Raw genomic sequence first — 23001 nt, forward strand, 5'->3', positions numbered from 1 at the left:
CAATAATAATTGGGAGCAAGAAATTTTTTTTTTTATCCGAAGAATCACTATTGTAAAAAAAACCTCGTGTCGTAATATTAACAATTTAATAATAATAAACTAAAATAATAATACATAATTAATAATAAAAAACGGAATTTGATTGAAAACAAAAAAACCCGCATGTTTTTTGCGAGTTTAACTAAATGGTAAGGGTTTCACAGATGGCAGCCATGATGTTACTTCTGCATACCAGCCCCATCCCCCAACATTTCTCAACAGTGCAGGACGCAATTGGAAAAAAGGTTTGGAATTCCAAAATGAAAAGAAAACATACGACCGCAATGAAAGCATGTGTTGTAAAAAAGAGAATATACAATGGTATTCTATTATTTGGAGTCGAATGTAGAGCTTTAGAATTTCTTTTCCAGTACATCTCTACTATTCTTAACTGAAATTTGAAGCAAATATTTTGCATGAGTTTGTTTCACCTCACACACTATTTCTATTTTAAAATCTTATCGGAAAAAAAAGTACCATTGTTACAACAAATCTTCGAGTACCTATGCTCTTAATCTAATCCTCATTTCATTATCCCTTTTTTTCTAGCAAGGCATAATTGTATAATATCGCTTGATTGCTGAAAATTAATGTTTCTATACTAACCACTATTTTCAAATTATCGCTCTTGATATTTATTTTTTATTTTTAATAAATTTTTGACAAAAATTTTTCAATTTTTTTTTCATTCACTGATTATAAAAATAATAAATAGAGTAATAAATAATGAATTTTTTTTAAAATTAATTTTAAGGGAATTTTTCACTAGAGAGCGATAATTGAAAAAAAAAAACTCTTTGCACAATAACTCATCATATTCTTCAGGGTTGTAGCAGCAGCGTTGCAGTTATCGTCGATTACTCGCGAGTTAACAATTATAATTGTATTTTTATTTTTTTTTATTTTCATGAATAGGCTGCTATTGCCCTGTAAAAAAAAATACTAACAACATTCATTGCAACTAACTCCCAAACTTCATTGCAGCTTTTTCCTGGCAGACAGTATTGGATCAACCAGAAGTGAGTCCACCTCCATCGACATTAAGTCCACCATTGAGTGCACCGCCAATTCCAATGACAATTGGCAATCCTCCTGAAGATGGTCCTGGACCAGAACCAATAACCCCAGCTGAGGAAGAAGATGACGATGTTTTTGAGCCCACGCCCATTACACCATCGGAAATCGAGGCTAATGCCAATAAACGTCGTAGTCAATCCCTCAGCTCTTTGCATAATAAAGAACCACAGAGTCCGCTCAAGGTAATTTTTTCAAAAAAAAAAATTCAATTTACTGCCAAACTTTTGTAATTAAAAAAATTGTAATATTAAGGAATTTTGTTTTTATAAATTTCGAATTATTACAGACAAAAGACCGAATTCGTAGGCCAATGAATGCATTTATGATATTCTCGAAACGTCATCGGGCAGTAGTACATCAAAGGCATCCAAATCAGGATAATCGTACGGTATCGAAAATCCTTGGCGAATGGTGGTACGCATTGGGTCCAGAGGAGAAACAAAAATATCACAATCTCGCCTCAGAAGTAAAGGAAGCACATTTTAAAGCGCATCCCGAATGGAAATGGTGTAGTAAAGATAGACGAAAATCATCGACAACAAGTTTTAAGGGTGGTGATCAAAGAGGAAAATTAAATAGTACCGGTGAAGAAACAGATGCTGGACCACCATCCGATGATGTTCCATTAACACCAAGAGCAAATGATGATGTCACAATGCCTGTTAATTCTATCTACAACGAAAATCCAACAGTTGAAGTAATTATATTAAAAATATTTAAAATTTTTGTTATTAAAAAAATTTTTGAAATTTTGAATTAAAAAAAAAATATTTCTTTTATTACTAATAGGTCAGCCAGTCGTACAGTACTCATCGAATACCAGAAGCAACGTTACATGTTGAAAGTACAGAATTAGAAACAAAACAGGAGGAAGAGGCAAACGCCTCTGACGATGATCAAATGGTTATTTGTGAAGATCCTCAACCGGAAATAGATTTAAAATGTAAGGATAAATTAATTGACAGCGACAATGAGGGACAGGATGATGATCCTGAGAAAAAAATGCAAATTTATTCAACAGGTGGACAAAAATCGGATGCTGTCAAAACGGACATTACTTGTAGGCCAAAACCAATCAAAGGTAATTTTTCTTTTTTTTGTATTAATTTAATTGACAAGGAAAGTTTTCAAACTGAAGAAGAAAAAAATCTTTTGGAGAAAGATATTTGAAAAAAGTAATTAATTGCAGCACGTCTACCGTCAACGAGCATAGAAACAACAGCTAAATATCATCATGCTTCTTTGGACAAGGGTGGCACAGTTTCCGTTTTATCGACCACATATCCTTATCACAGTCCCGTCAATCCCACAGGAGTGTCAGGCTTTCAACCAACTGGAGGAGCTTTCATCACCATGCCCGTATCGCCCAAAGTCATCAAACCGGAAGCCGTGAAAAGCGAACAACAATACAGCACACAATACACTGTCAACAATCTTGTTGCCAATGTCCATCCTGAAAATGGAAGAAACAAATTCACAGCTGCACCAGTATTACATTCTGTAAGTTTAAAATCAATTATTTAATTATTTTAAGTTTTGAATTTTTCAATATTTTGAATTTTATTCAAATTATTTATAACAATAAATAATTTAAAAAGGCTTTTCAAAGTAAAGTAATTTTAATTTTGTTTAAATTTACAAAAATTTAATTTTGTAAACAAGATTTCTTTTTCTTAAATTAAAATTCGTACAAAAAATATTTTTCTAAAACTGAGTTGAAAAAAATATAAATTCTTGAAAAAAAAAAACAATGATTAACGGATACTAACAGATTGGATCGAAACCCATGATGGCTCTGTTAAAACAACAGCAGCCATTACAACCTTTAGGCACTGTTCATCGACAACCAATTACAACAACAACTTATCCATCGTCACTCACTTTAACATTGGTTGATCATGATCAACTTGTGACTGTTTCTAAACCTCAACAGACTGCACAATATATTGGGCCAGCTGGACCTCATTCACGAATGTATTGCGGATTTCAAATACCAATTTCCGGTAATTTATTACAATACACTTTATAAATTAATTATTTTAAAATATTAATTATCTCCTTCAATTTTCTTTTATTTCTGCAATTTTGATTTTATGTTTAAAAAATTAAAATCTCTTTTTTAATTAAAACTCGAAATTTCCCTTAAAGAAAAGAATTTTCACGTAAAAAATAATTCAATATTTGAAATTAGAAAAATCTAAGATTTTAAAATTGAAATTTTTTAGATGCCAGTGGACGTAACATATCTGTACAAAATCTAATTCCCGGTAAAGTAGAATCCCATGGTGTTATTGTTAGTAAATCATATCCTGTTTCAACATCAAATCCCAGTACTCCAAGTTATCGAGGAATAGGTCATTCAATCGCTAGACTCGCAGAACCCGAGAAAAATGAAAATCACAATCAAACGTATGGTGAGTATATTTTTCCAAATTAATGATTTAAAATAAAATTAATAATAAATCATTTTTAAACGATACAATTATAAATAATAAATTTTTAACAAATTAATAAGAAACAATAGAGAATATTATTTATGACCTGTAAATTAATTTAAATGTTAATAATAATAAAAAGTGAATTTTTGTTAGTTTTTGAAAGTATGTTATTTAGAGTAATTAGAAAATAACAATTTATTTCAGTAAATAACATTAAAGAGCAAGAGAGAAAAGATACTGTGAACAATTTGATGATTATCGAGAAACAAAAACCACCATCAACGCCTCATACACCCCATACTCCTCATAGCAATTCCGGAAGTGGTGGTGATCATTCGTCTAATAAATCGTATACTGTAGATGAAACAATGGGTTCTGCTAATGATGTTGCTACCAATAAAGGAACTTTTATGTTAGCGCCCACACCTGCACAACTTGGTCGAGCACCTTTACAAAGGAGACAATCAATGGGTATAATTCAATAAATTTTTTTACAATTTTTGAAATAACATAAAAATTAATTTAATAAAATTAAAACTTCTAAATTATGAAATTTTGATTTATTTATCTAATAATTAATTATTTTATTGTAAAACAGCAATGCCTCCCACATCAAATGCAGGAGATCATGGGCCTCTAACGTCTCAACGTTCAGACAATAGATCACTTAATAGTTCGTCCCAAAATACGGAGCAAATTTTACAACAAAATTTGTCAGAATCTCTCGCATCGCCTTCACCTTCAACAAAAAAAGGTTCTTTCTTCAAGAAAAACTTCGAAGACGGCATGGATAGGTATGTTTCTCTTTTTTTTTTTTTACATTTAATCTTTAACCAAATGTTATAATATAATTTTATTAATATTTTTAGGGTCCTTGAGCAAGTCAATTTCCAAGAAAAATTTTCATCATTACCGGAATTTAAACCGGAAGATATCCAAAGTCCTAGTGCAATTAGCTTGAACGCATCGGCCGGAACATCGGCTCATGGCCCCGTCACTGCAAATTTACATTCTTCCAATATCGCCTCATCCTTGCAAAGTTATCGCAAAAAATCTATATCAGGATCTCATCGTGCTTCAAGTAATTTCTTTCTTTCTTTAATAAAAAAATATATTTTTTTAAAAAAAAGTAGTTTATTTTAAGAAAATTGAAATAATTTTAATTTTCTTCTTCTTTTTTGAAATTAGTTAACGAGGAAGAAATGGAATCCGATGTGCCAGTTTCAGCGACATCAAAATCAACAACAAATGTAAAATTAACTGGCAATACCTTCTTTGGACCGGATTTCAATGTTGATGCTTATAGAGCTAGTACGGATATTTTGGGTGATGTTGATGCAACATCACCGCGAACACCAAAAACACCGGGCGGAGGTGTAGGTGGAAATACAAATGTTGGTGTCAATAGAAGTGATAATGAACGTGGTCATAGGAAAATTTTAGAGCAACGACGACAACTTGTTATGCAATTGTTTCAAGAAAATGGTTATTTTCCATCAACGCAAGCTACCTCTGCATTTCAGGCGAAACATTCGGATATTTTTCCAAGTAAAACAAGTTTGCAATTAAAAATTCGTGAAGTTAGACAAAAACTTAAATCTAATTCAACTCCAATGAGCGCCAATAGTCTTGTGAGTCCTCTGCCCACTTCTGAACCATCACCTAATATTTCTGGTAAGTGAATTTTTTTTTTTTTTTTTTTTTTTGCAACACTAAAATACAATCTTATTTTTTGCCATGTTCTTGAAAATCAAAATTAAAATAGTGAAAACATCAAACTGGATTGTATATATTTTTTCCAAATTTAATCAACATTGTCATTTCATTTAGTTTCGACGGATTCAAGAACACCTTCATCCAATTGGCGTCAATGGTGGCTTGAAAGTAATAACTGCTAAAGGTATTAAAGCGTGTTGTTTTCATTTAGTTTTACTTTTTTAAATTCGTTTTCTTTTTTTTAATTTTATTATTTCTCTGAAATTGTTTGCCATATTTGTTTAGATTATTTATTTTATATATTATTTTTATATATTTGTTTATAATATAATATTTATTTATAGTATTTATTTTATTATTCATTAGTTAATTTGTTTATTATATTTTTATTTTTATTTAAATTTGTATTATATTCGTTTACTATATTTATTTGCTATATTTTTCCTCGTATATTTATTTATAAATTCGTTTATCTATTTGTTTATTGTATTTTGTTTACAGTTTTGTGTATTGCTTTTTTCCATTTTTTATTAATCTTTATTGCAATTTTAGAATTATTTCCTTTTTTTTTTATAAATTTTGAAATTTTTTTGTCAAATATCATTTATATTGCCACTACATTCGTATTTTTGATACGTTGGCCATTGACGCCAAAGAATGGAGGCTTTATAAACAGGTATGAATTAATAATTCAAACACTTTTTCTCTCATTACATATGCGATTCACACAAAACTTTAAACACAATTACACTGATAATTCAAACAAAATGCAACTACAGCTCTATCAATTTTTCATTTTACAATTGGATATTTAATTTTTAAGTATACTTTAAATGAGAATAAATAAATATTGAAAATTATTAATGAAATAAATGTGATAATTTTCGAATTAAAAATCAAAATATTGTATTTGCCTTTTTGTTGAATTTGAAATTCAATTAAAGAAAATAAATTTGCTTTTTAGGTCCCTTGACTGCTCCTCCCACATCAATGGGAGCTCCCCAATCACTGCCTGTAAGCAGCAGTGGTAGCTAGCACCCACGAGTCAACTGTGATACTTTGCATCCCCTAATTCCTAAACATGAATACATCATTATCCTCTGAAAAGGATGCTGCTGTTTCGTCTTGGTAAAAAAAAAAAGAATTGTTAATGTACAGTTTCCTTTGGATAAACTGTAAGGCTTCAGTGCAATTTGAAATCTTGATCTAATGTGTTGTATAGGTAAATTTACAAGCGTGCTAACATACAAACGTCAGTTATATTCAAAGAACAAACTTAAATATATTATATATAAATATTATATAGTAATTTCTCAACAATGATAAGCGAATGCACAAAAAAAAAGAAAGAAATTAAATTTCTTGACCTCAATAAACCTTCGATAGGTGTGAGTTCTTTATCTCCAAATAATCGAAGACAATACGAATCTCTATTCTAAATTCAAAGACAGTCTCTCTCTCCCTCTCTATATGTCTCTCTCTCTCTCTTTTTCTCTCTATTAAAAAAAAAGAGAACTTGAATTTATTTTGGTACGAGACTGTGTAGAATAAATTATAATATTATTATAGAAGCTGATCGTTGTAGATTGGCACGCTTAAGCCTAAGCCATTGTTAAATGTTGTTGAAAATACTATGATGACAAGGAAACTGAGGGAGAGAGAAAAAAAAACAGAGTGCATGTATGCGTGAGAAATGAATCGGAGAACTATTAGAATTATATAACAAGAAATTATAAAAATCAGAGTTTATATACTTTAGTTATACTTCAATAATATTACTATATAGTTGAAAAAGAAAAGCTCTATGGATTGAAGGATAAAAAAAAAACAACTGCATTAACCATAGCACAAAAAAAAAGTTATGTATCCGCAAAAACATAATATTTATTCTATCGTGTAAAACACTGTGGCAAGTCTTGAAAAAAAAAGAGAGAACGAAAAATTTCCGAAAGAGTTAAAAAAAAAAAAAAGGTCTATTATTATACCCGCGGTCTTGAATTCAAGACTATGCGCGGTGTGTTTTTTGGTGATTTCTAGATTATATCATATAAAGAATGAAAAGCAAAAAATAAAAAAAAAAAAAAAAAGAACGTGCCATTGTGCGGCGACAAAAAAAAATGCGATCGTTGCATTTTCCCTTGTTAGTAATAAATTAACTGTTAGACGCTACTCGGGATATATAGTTAATCTGTAAAATGTTTCTTGAAAGTACTTATCAACTGTTTTTAAAGCCTTGCTCAAATTCAACACATTTTTTTCATGATCTTTTTTTTTCATGATTTTTTATCAATCGATTTTGTTTTGTTCAAATGTATTTTTGTTTTTTGATTCTTCAAACAGTTTTTGAATTTTCAAACATACTTTTATGATCTCGATTTGTAAACATAATTTTTATGTTCTCGGTTTTTCTTTTCATCTGTATTTTTTTCAACCATATGTTCTATTTTTCAACATATTTATTTCTGTGGCAATAGATTTTTTATTTTTTTCAAAATATTTTTTATAAATTAGGACTTGTTTTTCAATGCATTTTTGATTGTTTTATTTTAACAGAAATTTTTTTTTTTAATGAAAATAAATTTTAAATATTATTTATTAATAATATTTTTTATTGTTAATGTAACTTTCTACTGTTTACATACTACTATATTGTTATTAATTATCTATATCTTTATTACCATCAATTTTTACAACAATGTTAACAAAACGTTTTTGAAATGATAATTTTTGATATTAACTTTCAATATTTTCTACTTCGAAATACTTATTATAAACAAAAAACGAGGTTTTTTCTTTTTTTTTGGTAAAACTTTTATCGTTATAGTGTAAAATATTTTTATTCGAGTTATAAATATTATTTTCCTTGAAAGGAAATTTAAAGATTTTTTTTTTTATAAATCGTAATTTTAAAAAAATACATTTTCAGAAATAAATTTTATTTTATTTCACAAAAAGAAGAGAAAATAACGTGTTATTGTGCTGAACGTTAGTTATGTTTTTTTTCCTTTACCAGAAAATTACGTTTTTACAATTTTACATTTTTTATGAAATTTTTATTTTTATTTCTATCTTTTACGTTATTTTTATTGTTTTTTTTTTGAGGGGGGAGTGATTGAAGCTAATGTGTTGAATCTGAACGAGGATTGTTGAATTTGGCTGTAAAATAGGGGATGTAAATTAACAAGAACTTGGCGAAAGCGCACTTTAAAAGAATTTTTTTTAGGGTTTCGCGCCACAGCACGCATTACCTTATTATTAGTTAGGATAGATTTCTTCGATATATTTTGTAAATAGATGCGTACGGTACATTAATTGAATTATTATTATTATTATTATTTTATTATTATTATTATTATTATTATATTATTATATTATTATTATATTATTATTATTATTATAAAAAGAAAAAATCGTAGATTGTAAATTTGAAGTAGACAAATTATGGTAGCGTTACAATCCATAATGTAACGACATGAATATATAAGAAAGGCAGGATTAGGGTAGTTTAAAAAAAAAACTATGATAGAATAATGGGCCTTGATACGTCGACAGACTTTTGTGCTCTGGACGGTTCCCCCTTAACCCTCCTCCAAAGTTGCCCTTTTTTTCTAAAGTGTTAAATCACTTTTAATTGTACATAAAAAAAAATACTACATATTATTCTCAGATAACTCATCATGTTATAGTTCTTTTGTGAGGCGTTTTTAATGTAAAGGTGGCAACAATCATGTTTTGCTCGTATAGAAGGGACGCTTATTTCTCGCCTTTTTTTTCTCTTTTTAAGAAGACAATTTTTTTGATAAAAAAAAATTCAATCTTTTTATTTTTCGATTGATAATAGGTAATTTTTTAAAAAATTTTATTGAGCTTTTTATTAAAATGAAAGAAATTATTTTGTTTCTTTTATTAATTTAATTAGTAAAATTTTTAATATGTTGAATTTTTCTCAAACATTTTTTTTTTTAATCGAATAAATCTAAATAATTGTATTTACACATTTTTTTTTAAATTGTTCTTGCATATAATTGTCTTCGATGAGAAATATTTAATGAACTGAAACAGGGATAAAAGCGTCCTTCGCGATTGCCCCCGCTCAAAGAAACGATAAAATTACTATATTTTGTACTTGTGTAAGCGTGTAAGCTACTTTCCAGTATTGATAAGATTTTTGAGAAGGCTTTGATACTTTTCAATTTTTTTTTTCTTTTCTTTTCTTTAACAAGGTGATTAAATGTGTTCCATGATTTAGCAGCCATGCAAGTGACTGTGATCTAGAAAAAAAAACAGAAGTAAAGTAAAGTGGCGGCTATGACACTGACAATTTTTTCACCACAACTTATCTTCCTGTCCTGATAATTTTTTTGTTTTGAAATATTTTTTTTCTTCTTCTTCGAGCTTTACATATATCTAGCTGACTTCCAAGCTATATTTCTTAATCAACTCACTTTTAAAATGCGAAAACCGCTGATAAAAAAAAAATGAAAGAAAGAAACTGTATAGGAAAAGAATCAGTTCTCTGAGAGAAAACTTATTATGAATCTAAATCGGATTATCATATCTGTACGATACTATTAGTTGCTATTATCGATTGTAACAATTATTATTATTCTATTGTCCCTTGTTTAATTTTGAAATATTTTTAAAAACTGTTATATAAATATTATATATATCGATCGAATATAATGTTATGCAATTATAACAAGCATACGAAAAAAAAAAATAATGTCACGTGTAGAAGTGCTAAAAGTCTCTCTATAGATATATAATATATATTATACAGTAAAGACGTCTTTTTTGGTCATATCTCACGATACATGATTATATAAATATATATTATACAATTATATAGAAAATCTTTTGTTTAATTTTTTTTTTTTTTTTGAATAATCGTGTATCAATATTATTGAAATTTTTCAGTATGGAATGAAAAAAAAAATCTGTTTTAAATTATCAATGACTAAAGTTAAAACGTTCTTATTGTATATTTATATATTCAACGTACATCTGTGCAGTAAAATCCATCTGTATATATTATAATATATTTGACAGAATACGATTATGCAGGTAAAAATACGCGCATACGTAAACAATAAATCATTATATAGAAAATATGAAAATTATGATACTCTGAAAAAAATGTGTCGACATGTACATATAAGGCCTATTTTCCCATAATGTTCAACGCACTCTTTTTTTTTGTCAAAATTCTTGTTTTCTCAATTTAGAGAAACACTTGGATTTTGTTTCCATATATATATATATATATTATATATAAATATTATACTTTTTTGTTTTTGAATGAGAGTTTTAAAATTAAAAAATAACACAATATGGAAAGATGCCTCGATATGTATAAAATATATTTGACGTTTTAACAAAAAATATCAGGCAGAGGTATTAAAATCTTAACCAATCCGATGAATTCCGTAAAATCGACCGCATTGTTTCCGACGAAGTACGAATTTTAGAGAATAGAGTTATGAAGAATGTGCATTTTCTTTGCTCAATCGAATAGAATTCTAAAAAAAAGAAATTCTATTATTGTTATATATCAGTCAATTGATATTGACTTTTAAAAAATTATTAAAAAAATTCAGTTTTCTGAAAAGATAATGTTTTTCTTTTTAATATAAAAATTTTAATTTCTACAAGTAAATTTAAACAAGCTCTTTTTTAGAATTCTATTCAAAGAACAAACCGGATTTTTCATAGGGGAAACTCGAGAATTCTCTTTTGTTTCCGGTTTTGAAAATCTCGTCGAGTTTGTAAATAATATGTAAATAAAAAGTTATTCAACCTTTTGAAAAAAAACCAACATTTTCGCAATACTAAAAACTGATTATTTTTATTTAAAAAAAAAATGACAACACATAATTATAATAATAGTAAAATTATTTTTTTTTCAGAAATATTTTGAATTTAAAAGGAAATTAAAGTTGAAAATTACATTTTATTATTCAATTTGAAAATTTAGCTAATGTAAAAAATTAAATGTAAAATGTTTAATTCTTTTAAATTAAATATTTTAATATTTAGCTAATTTAATGTTATAATTAAAAATTTTATATTTGAAACGATAAACGATTTTTTAATAAATTGAAATTAATTAATTTTTACAGAAAACTCTCTCTAAAAGAATAACAGACGAGTTTTTTCATAAAATAAAAAAATCCGGTTTTTGGTACAAATTAATGTTTCGGACTTTGAAAAAAATCCTATAAAATTATTTATTGATTATTGATAAAGAGGTTGACGCTTGATGTAGAAAGGGTAAAAAAAACTACTTTTGGAAGTACAAAAATTTTAAAAAGAAGTTAGTAAAAAAAATAAATAAAAAACTTTGTCTCGGAACAGGATGTTCTTTGCGGAAGTAAATATCTCGTGCCTCTTATTTGCCACAAAGTGCTTGATATTGCAGTCGAACGACAATCTCCATTCATTCGGAGTAAATATTTGTTAAAAAAAAAAAATTCTAATTTGAGTACGATAGCGACTAAACAGCGATGATTTAATTGATCCGATCATGTACATAAAAAAAAATACACACCATTATATTTCTCTTCGAAATTACATAGTTCATTCATTTAACGCGAAGGAATTGAAAGGGAATATGAACTGTATTGTAAGTCTCAAAAAGTCAATTTTAAAAGGGGATTACCAAATTTTTCAATATTTTATTAATGAAAAATACAATAAAATAGTTTTTAAAAATTAAAATTCTAACAAAATTTATATTTTATGTAAAAAAAAAATTTTTAATTTGTTTTTTATCTTTGAAATTTATAATTAACTTAATTTTTAAATTAATTAAAGTAATTTATTGTTTTTAATGGATTTCCCCTTTTAAAACAATAAAAAAAACATATTTATTAATTATTTAAACTGATCGATTGTTAAATTGCATTTGTTAAGCTTGACGGGACCATCAATTATTTTTAAAATTTAAAAATGAATTAATTGTTAAATTAAAAATGAAGAAACTAGTAAGAGATTTTATTTTCTTTTTTTTCTTAATCACAAATTGTACTTAACAAGCGAAAAATTTAGAAAGGAATGGCATTGTAATAATAAAAAAAAAAGAAGAGAGACCTGTTCGCCTTTCAATAATTGTAAAAGTTTGTAGCTTCCTCCTCATCCACTTCGCTGTTAATTAAGTCTTACCGGCCTCTTTTTCTCTTTAAATTCAACGAGAGATTAAAATGCGAAAAGCCTTTCAGTGTTTGATAAAATATTAATTTTTAATACAAGATGCTATAAATTTTATATATAATAATAAAAAAAAGAAAAACATTTAGAAGGTTCTAAATTTAGAAATTAGAATTTAATTTAGAAATGAAGAATATAAACGGAAAAAATGAATTCGAGACACAATATTTTCGCATTTAAATCTCTAGTTTGAAAAAAAAATTAATCGTGATTGGTAGGTTTTAACTCCAATGTCCAGACAAAAAAAAATTAATGAAAAAAAAAACCAGTTCGTCGGACCAAATTTGTTTCTGGCGCACGCAGATGTTCTAGTTTTTGAATATTATGACATCATGTCAAAATGTATGTTTGGAGAGAAATTAATCAGTGACAATTTATCCAATGATATCACACGCTTTTTGATCTCAATTTCAAAATTTTTTTAAAAAACCTCATTAAATAATTTAATTGATTTCTAATTTAATTTAAAAATGACAAAAAAATTGAAAATTTATCATTTTATTTATGAATATTTTTGATAATTATGAAAATTTCTTTCTTTATTCGAGATTCGAAGCCTGTGATATCAATTTTGTATAACAGAAGGCAAGAGTGCACTATAATTTTATATATGAAAAAAAAAATTGTAGAAAAAATTATAGAAAATTTTTATTTATAAGTGTATAAAAAGAAAATATTAAATGTGTCCATGTTTTTGAAAAAAAAAAAATGATTAGCAAGAAGTAGAATTTAAGGGAGAATGAGTTTATTATTAAAAAAGAGGACTGAAGTGCTTTTTCTAAAAGTAGAACCTTGTTAAATCGAATTTTAACGGGAGTGTTTTAAAAATGTAGTTTGAACAAATTTGTTAAAAGGAAGGGAACAAAAAAAAAATTTTTTTTTCTTTGACTTATCAAGATTCTACTTGTAAATAAAATTATTTTTAAAATAGCCAAATGTTATCGAAAAAAAAAATGATTAACAAAATAGTTTAATTTATGAGAAAATTCTGCTTCTTGGATCATTAGTAAGAAAGTACTTTTCAAACTTATTAATTTAACAAAAAAGGAAGATTTTTTTTTTTCCGTGAATATGTATAAGGATTAAGCACTCAACTTTTTGGTATAAAAATATTAACAAAAATGTCTATTTATGAACGACATGGGATAGAAAGAAAGTCAATACGTAATTCTTCCATTGTGTCTGACTGAATGATTTAGTTGAAATTGTTTCTTTTCCTTCGTTTTAAAAAAAAAAGTGTACATTCGAAATGGGTATTCGAGTATGCTGTACAATTATTTTACAAAAAAAAAAAAAGAAAAAAAGAAAAAAAATGTAAAGGAGGCAAAATATATTCAATGTTCGAGGACATCATCTTCATAATGTTTTTTCTTAAATTCCACCAAAAAAAAATTATCATTTTTATCTGAAAAAACTATTTATTTTAGTGTAAAAACTTTTATTAAATTTTTATTTTTTTGCTACTTAACTCGACGAATTTTTTCCGTTTCTTCAGCCGTGAAATGTAATACTGTCGAAATTGCATTTAACATATGTCTTTTACTTGATGGATCACTGGTTATCAAATAATTAACAATTACATTCTTAAGATACTCTAGATTAGCTCCTTCCCTCGATTTGCATGCTTCCAATCTATAAATTTGGGAAGAAAAATCTTATTTTTTAAACAATTTCAAGTATTTATTTATTTTTTTTTTTAGTTTCAAAACACGAACCTGGTTATTTGAGACTGTAATTTTTTTAATTCATCTTTGTGTCTTTCTGTTTCGTGAAAAAGATCACGTTGTTTTTCTCGTAGCATTGCCTCAAGTTCAACATTTTGTTTTCGTAAATTTGAAACTTCTATTTCACGTCTCGCTAATTCTTGAGCGTAATGCAACATTGGAGGATTATTGTCTGTGGTTAACAATCCAGTTACCAAATCAGCTGATGGCTCACTGTTAACATCAACAGATGAATGATGAATTTTATTATCAGAAAATGATGATCCTTTATTTGGTAATAAGGCCTGAAAAGAGGATTTTAATGTTAAAATTTCTTGATCCTTCTCATTAATAACGGCTAATGATCGTTCTCTTTGTCGCAATAATTGATGTTCAAGTGCTACAATTTTTCCTCGATATTCATTATCCTTTTGATTCATTAGTCTCTCATATTTTATACGTTCATCTTGCAATATCTAAAAAATTATTTTTTCAAAATTAGTATTAAATTATAATTTTTGGATCTTAAATAATAAAATAATTACTTTATGTTGATTTTCTAATTTGACTTTGAATTCTTGCTCTCGTTTAGCAATCTCTTCGTTTAATAATCGTATTCTCTCTTCTAAATTTTTATTATGTGTTTTAATACGTTGTAATTGAGCGCATTCATTTGAATTTTCGTTAGAATTTTTAAAACTATTTGCCATTTCATTTTTCGTTGTATTATTGCTCGATACAACTTTCTGACGCTTAAGTTCTTCAAATTCTTCTAAAAGACTCTCGTATTTATTCCCATGATCCTGACTGGCATCACTCAAATTTAAACTGTTTAATAAATCTAAAAATTTCGGATTTAAAAAAAATTCTATTATTATTCTTTTTAAATTAAATAGAAAAAAAATTGTTTAAATTTTAATTACCTTTAACATTGGCAAAAGAATGTTCTCTGTCTAAATTCATTAGAAGTGTATATTGTTCACGTATGTTTGAAACAATTTTTTTTGGATCTTTGGAAAAATCATTACTAAAATGATCACTATAGTCAATATTTTCAAGATATGTTAATTGATCTTTTAATTTTTGAATTGCCTGTTGATCTTGCTGTCTGGCTCTATCATAACCACCAACAGTTTCTGAAAGTTCTGCCAATCGAGCTTCTAAACTTGCTACACGTTTTTCATGAACCATTGCAAGAGCTCTTGCATGTTGTTGAGCAGCTGTTGCTTTCTTTTGCTCCTGTCAATGAGAAAATAAAAATATAAAATGTAAATAAATTAAAAAATACGTAAAAATAAATGCAAATACAAGATAATAAAAAATGAAATAAAATTTACATCGTGTATCGCGGAACGATGTTGCTTTTTCATTGCTGTCATTTCGGCTTGCAAGGAAAGAAGCAATGGCGGAGTCTCTTTAGCTGCAGCTTCTGCATGTTTCAATTTATTTTTCATTATTTCTAATTCGGCTTCTAAAACTTTATTCTGTGATTTATTCGATACATGTCCTTTTAAATCCTTTATTTGCCCTTCCAATTGTTCACGAATTCGTCGTTCATTGTTAACGACCTTTTGAAGTTCTCTATAATGAAAATTATAATTTAAAAAATGATTTATTTATTATTATTTATTAAATTATCATAATTATCTATATACTTCATTATTGCAGAATGATCAGAGTGCTCCTTTTCTCTTTCATGTCTCTCCATAATTAATTTATACTTTAAATGCTCCATTTCCGAATGTGAATTATTTTGGGCATATTTTAGTTTATCTTTTAAATCTTTGATTACTTTTTCATTCTGTTAGAAACAAAATTATATTTAACATAATTCAACGAAATTATTTTCATGATTTTTACAGAAAAAAAGGGATACTTTACTTCTTCTCGATCGCTTCTTAATTGCTTTTTATCAATTTGAAATTGAGCTTCCATTTTTGACTTTTCTGCAGAAAGAGTCGCCAGTGAATTCATTAACGTATTTAATTGTAATTTTAAATCATCAACTGTTTCCGATTTTCTCTCTTCTTTTCGCGTTTTTAACTGAAAAATATATATTTTTTTAAAATATATATTTCTAAAATTTTCTTTAAATAGTTTACCAATAATTATAAATTCATTAATTAACAAGCAAAGTGTATTTATTTACCGGTGACGTTTTTGATAAATTACTAACTTCTTCAGTGTCATTTTTTAATTTCGTTTTTGGAGTTTCTTTATCAGTTTTTTTTAAAACATCCATTTCACTTTTTTTTAAATTATCTGCAACAATAATCAAAACAATTGCATTTAAATTAATTCAAGTGTTTTTTTTAAATAATAAAAATTACATAATAAAATTTAATTACCTGGATTAACATTAGAATTTATATTATTTGAATTCTCATTTTTCTCCTGGACCTTTTTATTATTCATATTTACATTTATAAAATCACACAAAATTAAGGCACAAGTGACAACACGAGATATGAAATATTATTATAAACATAAGGAAATTTGTTTAAACATACAATTCCTGTAGAGAAAGAAAATAATTATTAGATTAAATTCACAATGATGAAAAGTCATTTTAATTACAAAATTCAAATTATTTTTATGCGAAATAATCAAAAATTAAATGAAAAAACTAAAATTTATAACCTATAAACTTTTTACCTCGCCTCTGACATATTGTCAGCATCAGCTGATTTCTGTCAATGGCGCAAAACTGTTACTGTCAACGTCACTTTATAAATTGTCAGTCCTAATATAAGTATTATATAACTAGTATAATTTAATAATATTACTTTTTTTTTTTTAGAAAAATCAAGTTTAACGATATCAAAAATAGAATTTAACAAAATTTCCTTTTCAATTAAAAGTTGTAACTTAACCTCAATTTTTTAAAACTAGATTTGTCATAGCTGACATTTTTTCTGTTATATTTAATTACTCTAATTTAATATCCTATTAAAACTAAATAAATTAAGGAAAATTCATTTCAAATTAACGAATTTTTTTGTGTTTGTTTTCAATAAAAACATGTATTCAAATATAAACATGTGAAAAAACTATAATTACCAGCAGCATGCAATATTTTAACAAAAATATATGTTTAAATTTATTTTTTTTTTCAATCCGAGAGAACTGAAGATTCTATTTCCAAAGTTACTGGTCCAGAATTTTGAATATTAACTTCCATCATTGCACCAAATTTACCATCTAAAATTTCGGAATTAAAATTTAAAAACTAAAAATAATACTAAAATATGTATTTTAAAAATAAAAATCTATACCTTTTATTTTTTCTGAATCATAATCTTCACTAAGTTGAGTAAGAAATTTATTGTAAAAAATCTCTGCTTCGTGAGCATGCATTGCTCTATGAAAATCAAGTCGATTACCTTTTAAAATATGATAAAGTGTAAATTGACTTATACAAAGTATTTCATATTTCTTTTCTTTTACACTTGCCGCCCACTTTTTTCCATCGTCACTTTCAAAAACTTTTGTATTTAATATTTTTTTAACTCTGCAATAAAAATTGTAATTATAAAATTACAAAACGTCACAAAATAACAGAATTTGTGTAAAATAAGCAATTAAAATTATAATTATTAAAATGCAGACTTTAAAGTTAAAAAAAAATCATTTTTCATGCAGTTGGCTTTTTAATATAAAAAGGGTATAATTTAGAGGTGACAATTCTTTTATTACATGTATTCCATATCATTTAGTGTGTCGTCTCTTTTTATACCAATCAGAACACACAAGCCATTTTCAATACTGCTAATAATTTCTCCATTAACTAAAACAATACAAATATTTTACCATTTTTAAAACTTTTTAACATATAAATAATTTTTTAAACTTTCGAAAATTATCATAAAAAGTAGTTAAATTATTTTAATATATTTATTGAGACATAAAAATTCTAAAAAAGAAAAGTGTAACTTAATTGTTTACTATTAATGTATTCAAATGTTTTATTTATATTAATTCCTTTAACTATCATTTATAATCAGATGAATTGTTTGTTTAACTGAAATAATAATAAACATAGTTATGGTTTTAACAGTTTCATATTTATACATTTATCAATTTAATTTAAAAACTAATGGAATTTTAATATGTAAATTGAATAACACGTGACAGAATCGTTAATGAAAAAAAAGAAAAAACAACTTTGCTAAAAAGTTGCAACAATTGATTTTATATATAAAGTAAACTACAATTACCCGAAACACTTGCTTTAGAAACACGTTGAATAATAGCTTTCATTTTAAAAATTTTATAAATTGCAGGAGTGAATAATTGTAAAAAAATTACTTTCACTATTGAATGATTAACAAAAGTCAGTATAAGCGCCAACGTCAATTACTACTAGAACTACTCTGGGTCAAGAAGAAATCTTCTTGGTCCAGTGTGTCGACAAAACTGTCGGTAACAATATCCCACGTCTGGTTACCGCATGGAGATCATGTTAATACCTGTTATTACTCAATTGTTATGGAGGTACTATATAATAGATGACAATTATCGCAGAGCACGATCAACTCACCTGATATCATAATGCTTTTATTTATATAATTTTGAATAATTAAATATTATTTACATAATTCTTTTTGTTTAAAAATATATATAGTGATTTTGTAGTAGAAGAACAAATATAAATGTTTTTTCGGTTATATTATCTTCAATATTGGAAGTGGTTCTCTAATTCCAACAACGAATAGAAGCTAAAAATATTTTTTTAAGCTGCACAGATATTGCTTCTTGAAGATTCAACTGCTCACTGAAGCGATCGCAAAAAAACTACCTATATTTATAGACGTTGGCCATAAGTGCGCCCGGCCAATCAGCGTCTAGCTGTCGCAGAGAGTGGCCCGTCCAATCAGCGCACGGCAGCCAGAGCCCGAGTATCGAGCCGAGTATAAAATAAAATTTCTCCACAGCAGACACTCATTCCCATCTTGGACGTCTTGAAGGAAGGATCCACGTCGCTTCGAAAAATTTTTTTTAATAGTTTTAATTCAACAATCATTGACTTCTCCCACTTATTTGCAGTAGAAGAGGAGAATTTAAGGACAAATGAAACAAGAAGTGCTTTTAAGCACCAGCAATTCAATGATGCAGGTATGAAATATGAATTTTATTTTTTATTGTCATATCGTAAATCAAGATATATTGCCTGCTGTTTTACACAATCGATTTCAATTGTTATAAAATGTGATTTTGTCGTGAATATTGGTTAGTATTTTCCTATATATAATATAAAACTTAATCAATTTTTGTTTATTTATTGGGAAGTTAAATTAGTTTTTGCTTTAATATCTTGTTTAACGATAGTCATGTTGGTAGAAGTGAAAAGTTTAGTTTTTTGGAATCTTGGGTTGGCATTACTGCTCATTGCAAATGGCGTCATCTGATAGTAGGAAGTTCACATTTTGTGCGTCTAAATTTAATCTTATAGTATTTTGTTAATGGAAACGTTAATTATACAAATTTCATTGTAATTAAGTTCAGGTTTGTCTAAATATTATCGAAAATTTATAAAAGTTTCATGGCAGAAAATTAGTATATTTCGATAAAAATTTTTGACACGGAAATCTAACCCTATAAGTTTTGCATCCCAATGCTTAACATGAAAATACAGGTAAATATATAATGCAAATCGTATTAATATAAAAATATGAATAATTAATATAAAAATAGCAAATTAAACAAATAAAAAAAATCAAGCATTTATCAGACGAATTTTGTTCATATTGGTAGAAGTGAAAAGTTTAGTTTTTTGCAATCTTGGGTTGGCATTTCTGCTCATTGCAAATGGAGTCGTCTGATAGTAGGAGGTTCACATTTTGTGCGTCTCAGTTTAATCTTATTATAGTATTTTGTTAATCGAAACGTTAATTATATGTATTTCATTGTAATTAAGTTCAGATTTCTCGAAATTATCGAAAATTTATAAAAGTTTCATGGCAGGAATAAAAAAAATTAGTATATGTCGATAAAATTTTTTGACACAGAAATCTAACCTAAAAAGTGTAGCATCGCAATGTCAAAAAAGAAAGTACAGGTAAATGTATAATACAAATCGTATTAATATAAAAATTTTATTTTATGAATAATTAATATAAAAATAGCAAATTAAATGAATAAAAAAAAAATCAAGCTTTTATCAGACAGGAATTTTGTTCATATTGGCATAGTGAAGAGTTTAGTTTTTTGCAATCTTGGGTTGGCATTTCTGCTCATTGCAAATGACGTCATCTGATAGGAGATTCACATTTTGTGCGTCTGAGTTTAATCTTATAGTATTTTGTTAATCGAAACGTTAATTTATACATATTTTGTAAGAATTGAGTACTGTTTTATTAAAATAATCGAAAAATCACATAAGTTTCCTGGCAGTTGTGAAGAAAAAGAAAAAAATTAGGTAAAATATTTTCGACAAGAATTCTAACCTAAAAATTTTTTGCATTTGTGACTTGTTGCATAGATTATGACTTCACATTGCCGTTACTAGATTGCAATCTTGTACAGCTTTTCAATTTCTAATCAACATTAAATATTATTATTCTTATTATTATATATAAATGAACATTAAATAAAAATTTAAAAAATAATTGAAAATTAATTAATTAAATTGAAAATAAATGAAGTTCTGATAGGTTATTACAGTGAAAAAAAGTAGTTTAACAATTTATTTAACTTTTTTTTGTTTGTTTACAGTACTGAAAAACGGAATAAAATAACGTCAGTAAAAGAAAGCCAAAAATATGTTTTTCCTTTCGGCGTCATCAACTTTTCATTTTTTTAAATTTTAACATTTTTTTCTAAAAATTCTATCTTCCATTTTAATTGCACTTTTATTAAACATTTTTTAACATTTTTAATAATTTTTAATTTTATATTTGCAAATACAGTAATTTTTTTTAAATTTTCTATTTATGGATCTATTTTTCAAAAAAAAACTTCTAATTTTTTATTTAACGAATTTTTGTTTTTTTATTTATTTACAGAATTCAGACTTGGAGAAAAATTGGATGACATTTTTATCCAATGTGATGACAATGACAACTTCTACTAAATCAACGAATAGGTGAGTCTCTTATGTATTTTTTTGTTTACATATTTATTAGCGCATGGATGTCCTTCTCTTGATGGAGAAAATTATTATTTTACTTAATTATTAATTAATTTCAAAATTCATAATTTCAAATTTTTAATTAATATTTATTAAAAAACTGAGAATAAGAAATGGTTTAATTTTTATAAAATTAACCTAAAAAATAATTAAATTCATTTTTTCTTAAAAATTATTATTTTTAATAATTTTTGTATAAAATAGTTTTTTTTCGCAATTTCAAGGTGTTCAATCATGAAGGATGGGTGTTTGTTGCGGAGCTGCTCCTGGAGGAGATCTGGCATTGCTGAGTCGCAGTTCAATGTGAGTTGTTAAATTTTTTCTCTTAGTTTATGTATATTTTGAGATAATGATGAATGCTATTGACAAAATTAATTTGTTTAAATATTTAGAAATAAAAATATGTATAATTAAAATTTATTTTAGTATTTGAAATGATGTTTAGTACAATATTAACAGTTAGCATTTATAAATATTGACATATTTAAAAGTATAATAATTATTAGAATAATCTAATAATTGACAATATTCAGGATTTTTTAAAAATTTATTTTACACATATAATATAACGAATTATTTTTTTCAGGCAGTTGGTCCAGTAGCAGAGAGATTTAGCAGTCATCGTACCTTTGACACGTCGCGAAAAATCGCAAATTGTAAGTATTCTTTTTCATTGGTTAATTTTGAACAAAGTAAAATTTAAAAAATTAGAAATAATGATAATAAATAGATATTATTGGAAATATCCTTTTTTAAATAATATGTAGTGCTAGTAAAAAATAGTTTTCAATACTTTAGAATCTTTTTAGAAATACTTATAAATTGTGATAAAAAGAAACAAAATTATTTGATTGATCTTATTTATTATTTTAAATAAATAATTTTGTTATCAATTGTAATAATTAACTGTACAATCAAATCAGGAATTCTTTATTTTACATATGACATGTTTTTTTTTATTTTCAGTCTATTCCAGGGAAGAAACTTTCATCTATTGAAAGAGATAGAGAGAGTATGGTGTCATCATATCTTTAACACGACGAAAAAATTCGCAATAGGTAAGTTGATTAATTTTAAACATTATTACAATAATGTAAATATTGTAGGATATTGTCAATATTTATTAGGATTTTAAAATATAATTGTAAATTATTTAAGTTTTAATTAATTTTTTATTGTTTCAGTGTTTTTCAGACAATGCCCAATAAACAACTTGAAGGACAGGAAGGATGTGGAAGAAGAAAAGTGGCCCCTGCATACTTTTTTTTAATAAAATTTTTTGTTTTCTTTTTTCTTTTTTTTTTATAAGATTTTTTTTAACGCTCCCGGCCTCGCGCAGAAGTGCGCACAAGAAAGAGGGATCCTCGGGAGCAGGCCTGAAGCGCTCGAGAAGTGGCGATGTAACTTTTGCCCCGACGTGGGATTCGCCGATCGGTGAGTCATTTTTTATTTAACTCCTTCCCTGTTTAAAGCAGTTATTTTTTTTTATTAATTTAATTAAAATAGATTTATAAATTGAAACTTAATTTTTTAAAAATATTTTTAATTCATAAATTTTTTTGACTTAAAAAAATAATTATATTGATTCAAACAATATATTAAAATTAAAAAAAAACAGGGAAGGAAAAAAACAACATAGTGACACCATTGACAAAGTTATTATTTTCTGGTAATTTTTAGGGGTAATCTAAAA

The 23001-nt window shown here is 26.4% G+C and overlaps 4 protein-coding genes across 6 annotated transcripts in view; 2 read left to right on the top strand and 2 right to left on the bottom strand.

The window, feature by feature from the left end:
- LOC127291196 (putative transcription factor capicua) overlaps positions 1 to 13829 on the top strand; it is a 58930-nt gene extending 45101 nt beyond the window's left edge. Inside the window, exons 11-22 of one of the 2 annotated variants that reach the window (XM_051320145.1) lie at positions 204 to 284; positions 1024 to 1298; positions 1403 to 1813; positions 1906 to 2197; positions 2306 to 2616; positions 2888 to 3119; positions 3342 to 3530; positions 3759 to 4025; positions 4153 to 4348; positions 4424 to 4635; positions 4743 to 5228; positions 6235 to 13829. In XM_051320145.1, coding sequence (XP_051176102.1) covers positions 204 to 284; positions 1024 to 1298; positions 1403 to 1813; positions 1906 to 2197; positions 2306 to 2616; positions 2888 to 3119; positions 3342 to 3530; positions 3759 to 4025; positions 4153 to 4348; positions 4424 to 4635; positions 4743 to 5228; positions 6235 to 6305 — 3023 coding nt within the window. In that variant the 3' untranslated portion in view covers positions 6306 to 13829. The remainder of the gene's footprint in view (positions 1 to 203; positions 285 to 1023; positions 1299 to 1402; positions 1814 to 1905; positions 2198 to 2305; positions 2617 to 2887; positions 3120 to 3341; positions 3531 to 3758; positions 4026 to 4152; positions 4349 to 4423; positions 4636 to 4742; positions 5229 to 6234) is intronic. The other variant, XM_051320146.1, reaches the window with a different exon arrangement.
- On the bottom strand, positions 12016 to 17377 carry LOC127291202 (GRIP and coiled-coil domain-containing protein 1). 2 transcript variants are annotated; one of them, XM_051320172.1, is made up of 10 exons: positions 17240 to 17377; positions 16528 to 16694; positions 16329 to 16441; positions 16061 to 16222; positions 15835 to 15980; positions 15517 to 15760; positions 15103 to 15418; positions 14725 to 15020; positions 14192 to 14655; positions 12016 to 14108 (listed from the first exon to the last, which is right to left on the bottom strand). In XM_051320172.1, the coding sequence occupies exons 2-10, from the start codon at positions 16592 to 16594 to the stop codon at positions 13937 to 13939; spliced, it is 1980 nt and encodes a 659-aa protein (XP_051176129.1). In that variant the 5' UTR covers positions 16595 to 16694; positions 17240 to 17377; the 3' UTR covers positions 12016 to 13936. The 2 variants fall into 2 exon arrangements, with proteins under 2 accessions (XP_051176129.1, XP_051176128.1); XM_051320171.1 differs by lacking the exon at positions 17240 to 17377 and adding an exon at positions 16835 to 16960.
- Positions 17210 to 18555, bottom strand: LOC127291207 (D-aminoacyl-tRNA deacylase 1). Its single transcript, XM_051320184.1, has 4 exons — positions 18397 to 18555; positions 17876 to 17966; positions 17455 to 17690; positions 17210 to 17380 (listed from the first exon to the last, which is right to left on the bottom strand). Exons 1-4 carry the CDS (start codon positions 18437 to 18439, stop codon positions 17292 to 17294), a joined length of 459 nt encoding a protein of 152 aa, XP_051176141.1. The 5' UTR covers positions 18440 to 18555; the 3' UTR covers positions 17210 to 17291.
- A 591-nt stretch (positions 18556 to 19146) lies between these two features.
- LOC127291209 (uncharacterized) lies at positions 19147 to 22934 on the top strand. The gene is made up of 6 exons (XM_051320186.1): positions 19147 to 19294; positions 21184 to 21263; positions 21533 to 21611; positions 21895 to 21964; positions 22275 to 22366; positions 22493 to 22934. Exons 1-5 carry the CDS (start codon positions 19250 to 19252, stop codon positions 22304 to 22306), a joined length of 306 nt encoding a protein of 101 aa, XP_051176143.1. The 5' UTR covers positions 19147 to 19249; the 3' UTR covers positions 22307 to 22366; positions 22493 to 22934.
- The last annotated feature ends 67 nt before the right edge of the window (positions 22935 to 23001 follow it).

Source organism: Leptopilina boulardi, unplaced genomic scaffold, assembly GCF_019393585.1.
Source record: "Leptopilina boulardi isolate dan_hultmark-lab unplaced genomic scaffold, ZJU_Lbou_2.1 LbouV2_126, whole genome shotgun sequence".
Lineage (NCBI taxonomy): Eukaryota > Metazoa > Arthropoda > Insecta > Hymenoptera > Figitidae > Leptopilina > Leptopilina boulardi.

Bases quoted from the DNA above. Each gene is read 5' to 3' on its own strand.
- LOC127291209 (XM_051320186.1), top strand. From the start codon at position 19,250: ATGAAACAAGAAGTGCTTTTAAGCACCAGCAATTCAATGATGCAG. The intron at 21,264-21,532 runs GTGAGTCTCTTA...CGCAATTTCAAG, and splicing joins TCTACTAAATCAACGAATAG to GTGTTCAATCATGAAGGATG. The intron at 21,965-22,274 runs GTAAGTATTCTT...TTTTATTTTCAG, and splicing joins GTCGCGAAAAATCGCAAATT to TCTATTCCAGGGAAGAAACT.
- LOC127291202 (XM_051320172.1), bottom strand. From the start codon at position 16,594: ATGAATAATAAAAAGGTCCAGGAGAAAAATGAGAATTCAAATAATATA. The intron at 16,223-16,328 runs GTAAATAAATAC...TATATTTTTCAG, and splicing joins ATTTATCAAAAACGTCACCG to TTAAAAACGCGAAAAGAAGA. The intron at 15,981-16,060 runs GTAAAGTATCCC...TGTTTCTAACAG, and splicing joins TAAGAAGCGATCGAGAAGAA to AATGAAAAAGTAATCAAAGA.
- LOC127291207 (XM_051320184.1), bottom strand. From the start codon at position 18,439: ATGAAAGCTATTATTCAACGTGTTTCTAAAGCAAGTGTTTCGG. The intron at 17,967-18,396 runs GTAATTGTAGTT...GTATTGTTTTAG, and splicing joins TTCTAAAGCAAGTGTTTCGG to TTAATGGAGAAATTATTAGC. The intron at 17,381-17,454 runs GTATAGATTTTT...CCGAAATTTTAG, and splicing joins TGATTCAGAAAAAATAAAAG to ATGGTAAATTTGGTGCAATG.